This window comes from Cyclopterus lumpus, chromosome 25, assembly GCF_009769545.1.
Source record: "Cyclopterus lumpus isolate fCycLum1 chromosome 25, fCycLum1.pri, whole genome shotgun sequence".
Classification (NCBI taxonomy): Eukaryota; Metazoa; Chordata; class Actinopteri; order Perciformes; family Cyclopteridae; genus Cyclopterus; species Cyclopterus lumpus.
The window spans coordinates 10,138,506-10,152,494 of record NC_046990.1 but is presented as its reverse complement, the minus strand read 5'-3'; the positions used below and the strand labels follow the sequence as shown (position 1 = coordinate 10,152,494).

At 45.5% G+C, this 13,989-nt stretch overlaps 1 protein-coding gene across 4 annotated transcripts in view; it reads left to right on the top strand.

Moving 5' to 3' along the window:
- The window catches only part of LOC117728003 (zinc finger protein 236-like), a 30,748-nt gene extending 17,735 nt beyond the window's left edge, over nt 1-13,013 (top strand). For all 4 annotated transcript variants that reach the window (XM_034528626.1, XM_034528625.1, XM_034528624.1 and 1 more), the window contains exons 18-32: nt 642-793; nt 1,382-1,558; nt 1,803-2,139; nt 2,698-2,801; nt 3,275-3,709; nt 4,453-4,598; nt 5,130-5,361; nt 5,448-5,639; nt 6,283-6,429; nt 9,138-9,295; nt 9,407-9,526; nt 9,927-10,121; nt 11,175-11,304; nt 12,338-12,511; nt 12,881-13,013. In XM_034528626.1, the coding sequence (XP_034384517.1) occupies nt 642-793; nt 1,382-1,558; nt 1,803-2,139; nt 2,698-2,801; nt 3,275-3,709; nt 4,453-4,598; nt 5,130-5,361; nt 5,448-5,639; nt 6,283-6,429; nt 9,138-9,295; nt 9,407-9,526; nt 9,927-10,121; nt 11,175-11,304; nt 12,338-12,511; nt 12,881-12,990 (2,809 nt within the window). In that variant the 3' untranslated portion in view covers nt 12,991-13,013. The remainder of the gene's footprint in view (nt 1-641; nt 794-1,381; nt 1,559-1,802; nt 2,140-2,697; nt 2,802-3,274; nt 3,710-4,452; nt 4,599-5,129; nt 5,362-5,447; nt 5,640-6,282; nt 6,430-9,137; nt 9,296-9,406; nt 9,527-9,926; nt 10,122-11,174; nt 11,305-12,337; nt 12,512-12,880) is intronic.
- Nucleotides 13,014-13,989: the final 976 nt, after the last annotated feature.

Here is a 13,989-nt window from a genome sequence, read left to right as displayed (position 1 = left end):
AGGGCCATTTGGCAAACTCCAGGTTCCCCGGGAGTGGCGTCCATTCAACCTTTTTATGCCTGATTGCATCGCAGCTCGTTGAGCCGCGGTGCTGCAGAGACGTGTTTCTATCCGACGGGATTGCCAATCTCCGGGCATGAACCTCCTCGTTGTCTTTTGTCTTAGTCTCCTACTTGACCAAACAACCCCTTTTGCCAGATGATTGGCATACAAAAGGCTAGTGAGAGTGACTCTGTGATCCTTGTTCAAGGTCAATTACATATAAATACTGAGAGTTGGGCCGGTATAATAAGTACTTCAAGAACCTTTTGCTGATGTTTTCACATCGTTTTGATTATTCAATACCAGATACTACCTGTAGAAACTCTGTCATCTAAGCCCAGTGTATGTGTTACATTGCCAATCATATCTTTTGAAGCGGATTCACGATAGGCACAATCTCCCATAAAGCAATAGCATTTAGAGACATACTTTCATGGTTGCCCAGGTAACGAAGGCATAGCCTCAACATGTTGTAATCACTGTTCCATCTATATCAGACCTAGCAGGAACTTTTCCACAACTTTGTGAAAGACAGAAACCTGAGTCTGTCAGATTATCATCAAATAATAGCAACAATGGCTTTTTTCCCCTTTTTTCAGGTGCAATTGGTGTAATAAGGGCTTCAAAAAGTCCAGCCATCTGAAGCAGCATGTGCGCTCTCACACCGGGGAGAAACCATACAGATGTCATCTCTGTGGACGAGCCTTTGTATCAGCTGGAGTGCTGAAGTCCCACCTCAACACGCATACAGGTGAGCTGGGAACTCTCCAAACCTCTCCCTAAATGAATGAGTTTTTACACGTTTAAAATTGTTTTATTTAATTTTGATTAAAATCCAAGTGGCACACTGATTCAACGTCTCAAAGCCTGGCCGTGCTTTTCATTCGCACCACGATCACAAACGGAAACGTTTTGAATTATATGAATATGACTATTTCTACCCACAATTGCTACTGTGTTTTGTATAAATCCAAGATATGTGATCAATTGGAAAAAGGAAAATACCCATGGTCCAACAATAATATTAAGGTCATGAAAAGAAGGTTTTACAAAGTGCCTAAATGTCTAAAAATCAGTTGTCGGCGTTAGTTTTATAGATAAAATGAGAAAGGGATTAGAATTTGTACAAAATGCAATTCATGTGCGCACCTAACAGAACTAAAGGGAGATACAGACGATGCTCCATTAACATTAAAGAGATAAGTTTTATAATTTGGCTTTTTTAAGTGGTTCATAACTCCATTTTCTTTCCAGTAAATCGCCCTAAAAAGCGTTTAAATCGAACTCCCTGAAACCTGCAGACACTGTGTGAAACCCCTCTCTCGTCTCTCGCCGACAGGAGTGAAGCCTTTTAAGTGTAACGTCTGCGACGCCTCATTCACCACCAACGGCAGCCTGAACCGCCACATGATTATCCACATCAAGTCCTTCAAATGCTCCGTGTGCGACGAGAGCTTCAGGACCAGCCTGCTGTGTAAAAAGCATATGAAAAAGGAGCATGCGGTGGAGGATCAAAGTAAGGGTGCCGAGACAATATTTGGACGTTTCATCACATCCGGATACACCGGTTCATTCTCCGCAGTTAGGAAGAGAACGAGGAAATGCTACGTTCCATCAGCATGCAACAGATTGATTTACACTACAGTTTAAAAATAATCGCATGTTTCAACTAACGTATGTGTGTGAAAATGATTTCCTGATGTTGGTATAAGTGTACATTGTTTACTCTCAAACTGATAATAGACTCCCGATTGTCACAGTTATAGGTCTGGATAGTCAAGACGTTGAGGAGGAGGAGGATGATGATGATGAGGAGGAGGAGGAAGAGGAAGACGACGAGGACGAGGACGGGGAGCAGAAGTCAAAGAGGAGGGGTTTGGAAATCATCACGTTCACAGAGGAGCAGACGGCAGAGCTGGCGAAGGATCCCGGCGAGGAGGCCTCGGTGTCGGAGCGGATCCTCGCCCAGTCGGCGGCGGAGAGGGATCGGATCAGCGAGATCAAAGACAAGGCCGTGGAGCTGGAAACGGAGCCCAAGTTTGCCAACTGCTGCAACTACTGCCCCAAGAGCTTCAAGAAGCCCAGCGACCTCGTCAGGTGAATATCCCGTCTGCTCTACGATCACTTTAAGGACATTATAGTATTTACATTCGAGCTTATTCTCACAATTGCAGTTGATATGGGTCATGACACTGCATGGTTTCCAAACTTTACGTAAAGAAAATTCACATTTCATTTATCTCGGTTAAGCTTTTCCCAACACCAACATGGCTAGAATTATTACAATACTGTACCCTTATAGATGAAATAATGAACCTATTAAAGTAAATGTTAGTCGGTAACCCAAACTCCCCATGCAATTTACAGAGGCTGTTATTAAAGATGAAAAGTGGGAAAATGACAGTACGCTGTCATTTCCTGAAATTCAGAAAATAGCAGAATAGTAGAATATCTTTTTTTAAATAAGTACATAATTTAAACAATATATATTTGAAATCCATGCTATTGGGCCTATCATCTTTTGAAGTGAACTCTTGACTCCCTAACAAGCCAGATGCTCACCAGTGAGCCACATTTCTTATTGAAGTTTCCCATGTTTTTGCAATGTTCTCGCACGCTCATCTAACAATGTTGACGATCTGCTTTACTGTCTAGGCACATTCGCATCCATACAGGAGAAAGACCGTACAAGTGTGATGAATGTGGGAAGAGTTTTACAGTGAAATCTACCCTGGACTGCCACGTGAAGACGCATACAGGTTGGAGTTTTATCACTAGATTTGGTTGCTTTATTCAAATTGAGGTTGACGTTGTTTTACTTGTTTGGGTTCCTCCTGGTTGCGGCATTTCTGTGGAACATTGTGGTATTTGGAAGTAGAAGAGTTTCACAATTTGGGAATAGTCATATTTGTGGTAGCGATCTTCTCAACAAACTCTCAGCAAAGAACGCAAAGCCCCCCCCCCCCCCCAAAAAAAAACTATGTCTTCATCTGAATGTGCTCCACAACAGTTTCCATGGTTTCCAGCCCAACTGTATTGAAACCTTGTTAAATACTGCAGAGAGAGAGAAAATAAAAGCCTCCTGACCTGATTGCAGACTTTTTAACTCTCGTGTCGGTTACATCACAGTTTTCTTGCCAGATCCATATTGCACAAAGAACGGAGAGGACAAAGTAAAGCCTGGAGTTGTGAGCCACAAGTCTTATTCACTCTCCTTCCTCTATCGTTGCAGGTCAGAAACTCTTCAGCTGTCACATGTGCAACACCTCCTTCTCCACAAAGGGCAGCTTAAAGGTGCACATGCGCCTCCACACCGGCTCCAAGCCCTTCAAATGTCCCTTTTGTGAGCTTCGCTTCAGAACCTCCGGCCACCGCAAGACCCACATCCAGTGCCACTTCCGGCCGAGCCTCGACAGCCGCAGGTCCAAGCGGCTCGCCTTGTCTACAGGTCACGGTCAAGACCCAGAGGCCGGGCAGGCCATGGGACTGGGCCAGGGGCAGCAGCAAGCACCTTCAGAGGTTCTTCAACCTGTGGGTCTGCTGCAAACGTCCAACTCCGACCCCAACATTTACCTCCCAGCCAACCAGGTCCTGACGGGGCAGTTTGACCAGAATCTGCTGCCGCCCGGACTGGTGGGCCAAGCCATCCTGCCCGCCTCCATGTCAGGTAGGGATCATGGATGAGGTCACACGGGGAAAACGATAGCTTGTAATTAGAAGAACATTATTTTAGGCTCTCACGGGAATTTGGCGGAATTCTAGATTATGGTCCCTATTCACGACTAACCCTTTAACGGGATGCTTTTGTAACGAGTTGCAATTGTGTGGACGCATAATTGAAATGGCGGAAAGTAAAAATGTCTTTACTGAAGGCGGTTTGCAACCGGAGCATCGAATTCCTCTGCATTGTTTTGAGAGAAGTGGAAGTGCTTAGTGTGCACTGCACGAACACCTCTCCCCAAAAACCTCCATCCTTTCATCATCTGGGGAAACGACAGAATGAATGTGTTTGTTGTCTCTCCATCTTTTGTTTTGCTGCTTAGTCACGAGACATTCGGTACCCTCACTTCAGGGAGAAAACCACCAGGTCATTTTCATAGCTCAGTGCATATAATGGACTTTATGTCACATCTGAACATGAGCTGATTTAATGTTCGTGCCTCCAGTGTAATTCTCGTCAGGTACCATTTAAAGTACCTCCTTATTTGTCCGTGTAAATCAACATTTTCAGGCATTGCACTTTATTGATAAAACCTCATTCTCATAACCCTCCTATCCACCGCAGTGAGTTGTATTCTAAGGTACTTTCTGTCCCTCTGCTGCCTGGAAGGTTAATTAAGGTTCAACAGTCGCACAAGTTGAGCATTAATAGATAAAATGTGAAATATCTAAATGTGTGTGTGTGTGCAGCTGCAGGAGACCTGACGGTGTCTCTCCCAGAGGGCCTGACCACGCTGGATGGCATCCACCTGCAGCTGACGCCTGCCAGTCTGGTTTGCCCCAACGTCCAGATCTCTGGCATCGATACCAGCAACATCAACAACATCACGCTACAGGTGACGCACACCGACTACTGGCCATTGTTCCTGTCTGTTACCCCTGTCTGTTACCCCTCCTGTCTGTTACTCCAAACTGTGGTGCGACGACCGCCGTCTACCAGAGCCAACACACTAAACAATAAGTAGCTCATATAACGCCACTTCAGAAAAATTGGAATTATGTGCCTCTTGTGTTGGTCATGAATCACGTTTTTAGTGAACAGTGATTGCCTTTTATTGCTGTGTTTTATGAGAAAATGAGCCTGTGCTCTGTAGGGTTTCCTTTTTATTGTGGGTAATCAAATACCTTTAAGCAGCACTTAGAGGAGCAATTAGGAGAAGAAATGCCGTTTGTTATGTGTTTTATTTCCTAAATGACTGAAGTCTCAGTCAAACCTTCAAATGTGAGAGCACGAATGTCCCGCCACTGACCCTGATGTTTTTTCCAAAGGCAATCACGTATCCCCAGGCCGTGGTCGTACATTTCAATGAGTCTCTCTCTCCCCCCCCGTTTCCTTCTCAACGTCGCCCTTCCTCTTTCTCTTCCAGATCGACCATGCCCTCCTCCAGCAGACCTTACAACAGGGCGGTCTCCTCTCTCAGCCCCTGACCGTCGACGCCGGCCTCATCGCCCACTCTAGCAACCAGCTCTTGTCCGCCACTGACCCCTCAGTGTCCGCCAACGTCGTTATCCACCCGCTGAGCAGCCTGGCCCTGCAGCCCTCCGCCATCACGCCCACTCAGGTCACAATGGCCGGCCTCTCTGAGCAGGACGTGGCAGGTAATGTGTGGTGGCCTCAGTGGGAGCGAGGAAGAACTCTGGTGTGAGCTGAATAACTGATCTATGCTGTTCCGTGGATTCTGCAGGTTCTCAGGACCTAAGCCATGTCATAGGCAGCTCTGGACTGGTCACTGGAGGCCCCAGTGGACAAGAGATCACCTTGACCATCAACAATTCCAGCCTGACTCAAGCCCTTGCCCAGGTTCAGGCCCACGCCTCAGCTGCCGGTGTCAACAGCGCAGCAGGAAACCCTCAGGAGATCACCCTCACCATATCAGGTATGGAGCACTCGATAATGCAGGTCCAAATGCATTGCTGTTGACTGTATACCGTTGCCTTGTCTCTTCTCAAGTGCAGAAGCGAACTAACAATAAACCAAACAACCGAAGACATGAAAAACCCCTCAAGGATCGGTAACACCGTTATTGATTTCCTCCCTCAGGAGCGTGTTTGCAAGCAGAGGAGAAACACCGATGCAATATTAAGTCGGAGCCCGTAGATTCATTTTGAAGCCGCTTCACAAATAAAGATTAAAAGCCGCAGTATTAGAGGTTATGATTGATATGCCCTATTCACACAAAGATATGTGTGTGTGTGTGTGTGTATATATATCTTTCGTTATCTTTCTTTGGAAGCCGGAGCAAGACATCCAGATACTTTTTTTAAAAACTACAGGCAGTGGAAAAGAAGCGAAGATGGATCACAGTCCAATGAAGGATCCTTTTTGGACACTTTCAGTCTCTCTCAGTTCATCCAACATGTTATTGTATCTCTTGCCTCCCCTGGAGATGTACAGCAAGTGGACCACAATATTCTACATCCTATCCAATATAAATATAAGAAAACAACTAAAATAACTTGAAATGTGAAAACTTTCTTCCATTCCAGACTGTAAATTGCTTTTCTCCACACTTTTTGCAGGTCAGGATCTGCTCCCCCAGCACGGCCACCATAATGGGGCCGAGATGACTGGCAGCATCAGGCTGGCGTCGCAGCCCACCAGCGCGACCCTGACCATCACCAACGATCACCTTCTACCTCATTGCCCCGCAAACACGGGAATGTCAGGTGAGGACTCGTATGGGTGTCTGTGTTTTCTATCCAGGTTACGACGAGTTCACCTTCGCCCAGAGTCGCCCAGAGTATTCACAACATGTTCAATTCAACGCAGCGTGGCTCCCGTCTGGTACGGTCCGTCTTTCACGAGGCGCTTGCATACACACGAGGATGCAATGCCGACTTCCTCGAGGAGAAGCTGTCCCCGCCTTGTCTCTCAAGTTCGCCAGACGTCAGTTAGTCTTCGATTAGATCGGACTCAATGATGAGTGAATGAGAGGGGATCAGTTGGTGATTTATTGAAATTAATCTGTCTGCAGGCCTTTTCCTCCCAGACATTCGTGGTCACACGGAGACCAGCCCCTCTCTTTCAGTTCCACGCGACTTCACTCTGAGTTTTATAAAAGCCGGATCTTTGACCTGCATCAAGCCGTCATTAGTGACCCGCTCCACTCACTCATGACACCACTTGACTCTAGGGGGGTGTGGGGGGGGGGGGACACCACTTTAGGCCAACAGCACGGCAACAAAGTAGCAGATACCCAGCCGGCTGTAGCCACCCACTCGAGCGGAACTGATTGAATGGCATACGCACGCCACGTGGGAGGTCCTCCAATGCACGGGGTTATTATGACAAAGGAAGGCGTGTTTGTAGTTCCCAAGAGGAGCATGACTCGCCACATGAGAGAAACTTCAGCTTGAACACCGTTTCTTTTCTTTTGAATGGTTCCAAACTTGTAATGGTTCAAAGGGAGAGCTGCCGTTTGCCTCCACCACCAGTGATGTATCGCCAGGATGAAACTAAAGCACTGACGGAGAGGCTCAAACAGCCCCCCCCCCACCCCACCCCCTCCCTCACCTATGGAGTCCTCAAAGGATATTTGGGAGACTGAAATAGCTGCCAGGTAGACTTTTAAAGTCGATTAAGGCGTGTCCCGGTTCACGCTTCTTACAGAATGTCCAATCACATGGTGATCCTCTTGAAAGCTATAATCATTTTTTTTAAAGAATGGGGTTTTTTTCTAGCCGGCGACCATCTGCCTGAAGTTACTCCCCATACAGTTCTGGCTAGATAAATGTGAGTAAGGTACAACTTGCGTCTCTCGCTGACGATTTACTAGGGTTTCATTTTCTCTAACGACCTTGTCATAGTGTCTCAAATATACTGGACATGCGCTGGCTCCATCGGCCTCCATGACATAAATACAGTCCGAGGGTGAAGCTCCACGTCTTTGGAAGAGACTCTCGGTTATTACTCTGAACTGTCCGGCCTGCAGTGGACTTTAGAGAAGCCAAATGCACTGTTTATCTTTTCCTTACAGTTTGCTGCCGTTTACTTTTGAGATATAGATGACCTTTACAAAGTCTGTTGTTTTCTTTTATACCGATACATTCACAGCACTGAGCAGAAGCCTGGAAATGACTCCCTTGGTTTTAATCGGTCGGTTTTGATCTGACCGGGGTGAGAAAGTAAACTGGGAAGTGAGCAAAGGTGATTTGTTTTTGTCAGATGGGCTCGCTGTTTACCGTGTTTGCTTTTCACCCAGAAGCTTAATCGAATGTCCACCACTCCCTTCATTACCCTCCCGTCTCAACTCGAGTGGAAAACGTTCCTTCTGCCTCACGGAGACACGAGAGCGTCTCTGCTTCTGTTAGACTGAAGCATTCCCGTCACTCTGTATGTTAATGTGGCCTCAACGTGCACTTTGACTGATAAACTGCTCAGGGCCCATATCAACCCCTTTTTTTTTCACTTCTGCGGGAGGGGGAAGCATCAAAGTGTGAAACAACTGTCTAAATTGAGGTAGAAAGACCATGTGATCAGTTGTGATCTGATATGGGATGGATAACTGTTCACCTGACTGTGGCTGCTCCTGCTTCTTTCATAACCCGCTGCGATATTTACAGCTGAATGGGCCGTCGGAAATGAAAACAACTGTGGCTTCTTGCCAGTTGAATGCTTTTAATGCGAAGCAGCTGCAGTATAAAGTGTTGTGTAACTTAGTGTCGCTCTGATGTGGCTCCGATAGACGGTGAGGCCGATATGAATGTCTCTGAATGATATATCGTGGCAAAAGACCATAAAAGTCCCCATTCAAATACAGCTTGTAAACATTCTACTCACTAAGACCAGGAAAGTGGATCACATCACTCCAGGTCTGAGGTCTTTGCACCCGCTTCCTGTCCAACAAAGACTTTAAAATCCTGCTGCTGGTTTATAAAGCACAGAATGGTATAGGGCCTAAATACATGTGCGATCTGCTGCGACCTTATGAACCGTCCCGACCCCTCAGGTCGTCTGGGACTGGTCTACTTCCTGGTCCAAGAGTCAGAACTAAACTGTTCAGGTCTGGAACAAAGTCCCTGAAAGCTGCAGGTCTGCTGAGACCCTCAGAGACCCTCAGCTCCTTTTAAATCTGCTGTTGCCTTTTGAATTGAACCACATTCAAGGATAACAATCAATTTCTTTTATTCTATTTCTTGCTTTCTGACCGTTTTAAATGTTCTTAATTGTTTTTAAATCTTGTTTTCTTTTGTATTGTGTTTTAATGGTTTTATGCAAAGTACTTGTTGTTGAAATGTGCCATACAAATAAGCATGGCCATGCCTCAAAGGGATTATGACTGCTGTTGGAAATGGAGTCTTAAAGCAGTTTAGGACCTGCTGCGTTAAAAAGTGATGGAACTCTAAACTCGTGGTCTGTGTCTCCCCCCTGTCAGTCTCCAGCCTGCCCCCCAGCACCACCCTATCGCACACCGCTGTGTCCCAGAGCCTGGTGATGTCACCGGGGGGTGTGGCCGGCGAGGACAGCGTCACTCTGACGCTGGCAGATGCCCAGGGGATGCTGGACGGTGTCACTCTCAGCCTCAACACGCAGGTAGAAAAAGAAAAGACAGCAATGCACACAGAGACACGTTTAAATGAGGTCATCATTTGGTATTTGTCAACACCGTCAAATACATAAAACAACAATCTTTTGCATCTTCAGGGTCAGACGTTCCCCGCAGTGCTGAATGACCCAGGACAGCCAGCCAGCTCAGGCCAGCAGGTCATACTGGTCAGCCACCATTCGCAATCCACAAACGGAGCGTCTGACAATGGATACAATGTGAGCGTGTGTGTGTGTATTGAATGTGCAGTGTGCTTTTTAAGACGTTCGGGGGAGGAACTGTCGACCAAATGTGAAAGAAAGTGATGAATTGAGCAACTGCCTAAAATAGCAGCCACGCGATAATCCACTGTGATGGATTACCTGTCTCAATAAGTATCCCCCAGTTGATTGTTATTATTACCATGAACTGCCTGGAAGATGTAAAAACACATTCATCAAATTCGAAAAAAGACACGGCTGGATTTTATGGTAATATGCAGAGTTTAACACATTTTTGCGACTAGGCCAGGTTTATGAACTGAAACGTGAGTTTAAGCACACGTACTCTACGATTACAAATCTTGTGCCGGTGAGCACTTGTATAATTAATCGTCGCTCGTCATTGTGTTTGATCCAGATCGCTGACGTTGTCCATAAAGGGGGAAAAGATGGCCAGACGGAGGCCGACAACCGTAACCAGTGCTACTACTGTAACCTGGTGTGCCAGAACGCCAACACTCTGCGGCGCCACTGTCGGCAAGCGCACGGCAAGGACCGCTGCCACGTCTGCAGCCTCTGTAACAAGGCCTTCAAGAGGGCAACACACCTGAAGGTAAGAGCCCGGTCGACGTGGATCATAAACAACTTTTAGATTTATGCTTCTGGTGGCTCATATTTAAGGATTGTTGTGGCATCCATCGCTGGGGTTTGGTTTGTCCATTCTGGGCTACCGTAGAAACATGGCAGTATAAACGGCTTATACTAAGGTAACGATTAGCCCCCCCCCAAAAAAATCCAACACGCTGTTATGAATCCAATAAATCTGCTCTCACGACACGCCTCTTGTTTTTAGTTGATCGGTGCCTCCACCCCAGGCTGGGAAAACCAGTGCCGTCTGACTAATTGAAGCGAAAAATACGAGTATTTCATCAAGCAGCCTTTCGGACGGACCTCTAAACGGTCGCTCGACAACAAAACACTTAAACCGAGAGCCAAATTAGGAAGAGGAGCATGTTTGCTTCGGTTTTGTGACTAGCCTCTTCATGTTGTTGAGACACTCGAGCTCGGGAGACGAGAGGGGAGGACTTCGCTTTATTATACACGAACGCTTTCCCCACCATGTGGTGTTTTTTTTTAAGACCATTGTGCCAGAGCTTTTCATTTCTGTAAATGTGTCCCACTATCCTGAGCAGTAATTATTGTCTTTCACAAAAGTAATGACGGAGAGATTAGGCGGGTGTCACAGTGAGAGTGACCGAGCTTCATCCTGTCCAGGTTCATTAAGCAACTCGGATGCTGTTTTTTTTTTTTGGATTTTACTTTAAAAAGCCTCAGTGGTTTCGAGAGACGAATCGGTGGTGCTGTTGTTTCTTTCCTGATGTATTTATGACATCCGATCGTAGCTAGACAACCAAAAAAACATGGATTTCTAATTAGGGATCATCGGGAAAGCAGTTAAGGATGATGATGTTGCTTGACAGCAAGATGAGTGAAGGGGATTTGGGGCTTCCAGCCCTCTATTGAACAGCGTGGACTGTGGGTGCACATGCAGCTTTTGTCTTTCGATCACCCTGCAACGCGTCAACTGTCACGTGTACATGCTCCATCACCCTGGACTCTTGACGACGAATGCATATTGTTTTTTTTTTTGTGGATCCGTCTACAGGAACACGAACGAGTGCACCAGCCGGGCCCGTCGCCCAGCTCCCAGAAACCTCGAGTCTTCAACTGCTCCTCCTGTGTGAAGGCCTTCGCCAAGCGCAGCCAGCTGGAGAGACACAACCGGACACACACAGGTACACGAGGCCTTTTGTTACCCATCCGTCACCTGTGTGTCCAAAAGGACACCGTGAATTACTACTTTAACTCACGATAAAGTGTTGCCTTGGCGAGTTCCAGAATCATTTCAAACCTCAGTACCCTCGAGGAGGAGTACTTAAGGATTTAAGCTTTCATTTCTATGAGAGTATATCAACAATATGTCACAATAACATCCAACTGCTTAACAGGCCTGAAATGACCAAGATATACATCAGTGACTCCTAAAATAATTCTCAGTAAATTGCTGAGGGCATCAAATTGATATTCTTCATAAAACCAGGAAATCTAACCCTTGGATATCAATGAATAATACTCATAATAATGTTTAGCCATGGGGTGAAAGAAAACACGAGGCATCGGAATGCTTTTCCAGATACGTTTATGAATAAAACATAATAGTATTAAAAACAACAACAACAATAAAAGGTGGACAGCTTTTGAAGAAAAGCTGAAATTAATGGAGAAGTCTGAAATCGGACTGAATATTTATCTACAAGGATGGTTTCAGCTTAAAAAAATATGTCTGTCTTCCATGTAAGCATGTTGGATTGTGACGGTTACGACATTGTAACCCTAGTTCTATAGATTTTATAATGAAAATATTGAAGAGAAACCACTGCGGCTTGTTGTCCTTGCTGCCTTTTTCTCTCTTTATGGATAATATATTAATCTCCTGATGTCGCCATGGATGATTTGGCCTTCATCGTTTTAATTAAGTAAGCAAGTACACACAAAGAAGCTTAAAAAGGTCGGTTCATTTATGACCCATACAGATTATTATTTTATATGGATATTTAAATGGTACCACGGAGGTACTTGTATTTGCTCAATGGAATAAATAAAAAGTAAGATATTCCTTGGAGCAGTTTTGGGGGTTCGTTATGCTTGAACAGAGATTGCTGTTAATTTCTTCTGCCACATTGCATCATTGAGTCCAATACTCTCAACTCCAGCGTGACAGTTGATCTGACCTCTGAATGACCCCGTTGGCTCTGTGTTTCGTTGCAGGCGAGCGGCCCTTCAAGTGCAGCCAGTGCGACAAGGCCTTCAACCAGAAGAGTGCTCTGCAGGTCCACATGGTCAAACACACAGGGAAGAAGCCCTTCAAGTGCGAGGTGTGCAGCATCAGGTTCACCCAGAAGAGCAACATGAAGCACCACATGAAGAGATCCCACGGCTACGGTAAGCAGCTGCACACACACACACACACACAGCAACATTAAAATGTGTCCCATAGCACCTCACCCCCCCCTTGAAGGATTCAAGGTGTACACTGAGATTCAAGGTGCACACTGCTGCGCTTGCAGCTTAATGAATGTGTGTGTTTGAGATATTGATAACAGAGGGAGATAATTAAATTACTCATTACTAATTACTTATTGAATGTAAAAAAAAGTGTTTCAAAAGAGCAAAACAGAATGTGAGGTATTGCTGGTGCAGCTCTGTAAATGTTTTTTCCCCTCTGGGTTACAAAAGCAGTTGTTACTGATCCCAAAGGAGCGTTTAACTGCACTCGTACTCATGCAAAGTCCTTCTCATTCCTCTTTCCAGGTCAGATCCAAGACGTGTGCCTGAGCCAAGAAGAATCAGGGCACCAGGTCCCTGCCGAACTGGACCTGGTCCCTGAACCATCCGGAGACTGGCACAACGTCTTCCCCTGACCCCGTTGTACCGGCTGAGCTCTACAACTAAACAGCGACGCTTTGCCGAACACGCCTCCTGCTCCCAAAAGGCTTAATGGGTTCGAACGACGGTCCGCTGCTCTTCCAGGAGCCGTTTATCCAAATCAACGGTGACGTAAGCAGAGTCTGCTTCCCTGTGATTGGCTTTGTGATTAATCTGTTTTGCTTGCCATCAATTTGGATAACCTCCGGAGAGGTTTGGCTCAATAAACACAGGCATTCCCAGGGAATTGTCTCGGAGATGCAGGGTCCCTCTCATGCTGACCCTGTTGGAAAGAGAGGAAATTGCACTCTGCGAAAAAGGCTCCTCGGAGACGAGCGTGCTGCAATCAGCTGTTCTGCTGGCAACACTTCAATACCAGAACGTTTTTGTTCATGGGCCTACAGGAAATATGTCTCCTTTATATATAATTAAGTTAGTTACATGCTTTTTTTGTATTAGAAAACTGGCCAAAGTGGTGTTCCAAACATGTTAATGAACTGTTGAGGTCAATGGTTCCCTGGATTTTATGCCGTACGAGGTTTTTGACAGTTACGTTTTCTTTCATATTAAGACCTCAAAGCACCGACATGTATTACTGAGTTCATTCTGTAAATGGTGGAGTTAGATTGCATCTATTGTCTGATGAATCGCCGCCACTTGGTTGGAAATATGTAATTTGAACATAATGTTCTATTTGTAATGAAGCAAAGACAATGTACAGAAGAGCTTCTTTTTTTTTTTTGCTGTTGTATTTTCTATTGTCAATAATTTAAGATTAAAGTCATTTTTGTACAAATTTAAACTTTTTTTAAAAAAAAACATTTGTTTTTACTGTGTCTTTGATTTTCCCCTCATGAAAGGAAAACCGGATCACTTTCTTTAGATTTAGATAATTCAGTTTATTTCGTATAGCTCAATATCACAAATTGGCTTCAGGGCTTACGACCTTTGACCTCACATCGGATCTGGGGAAAAAGGGAAGAAACCTTCAGGAG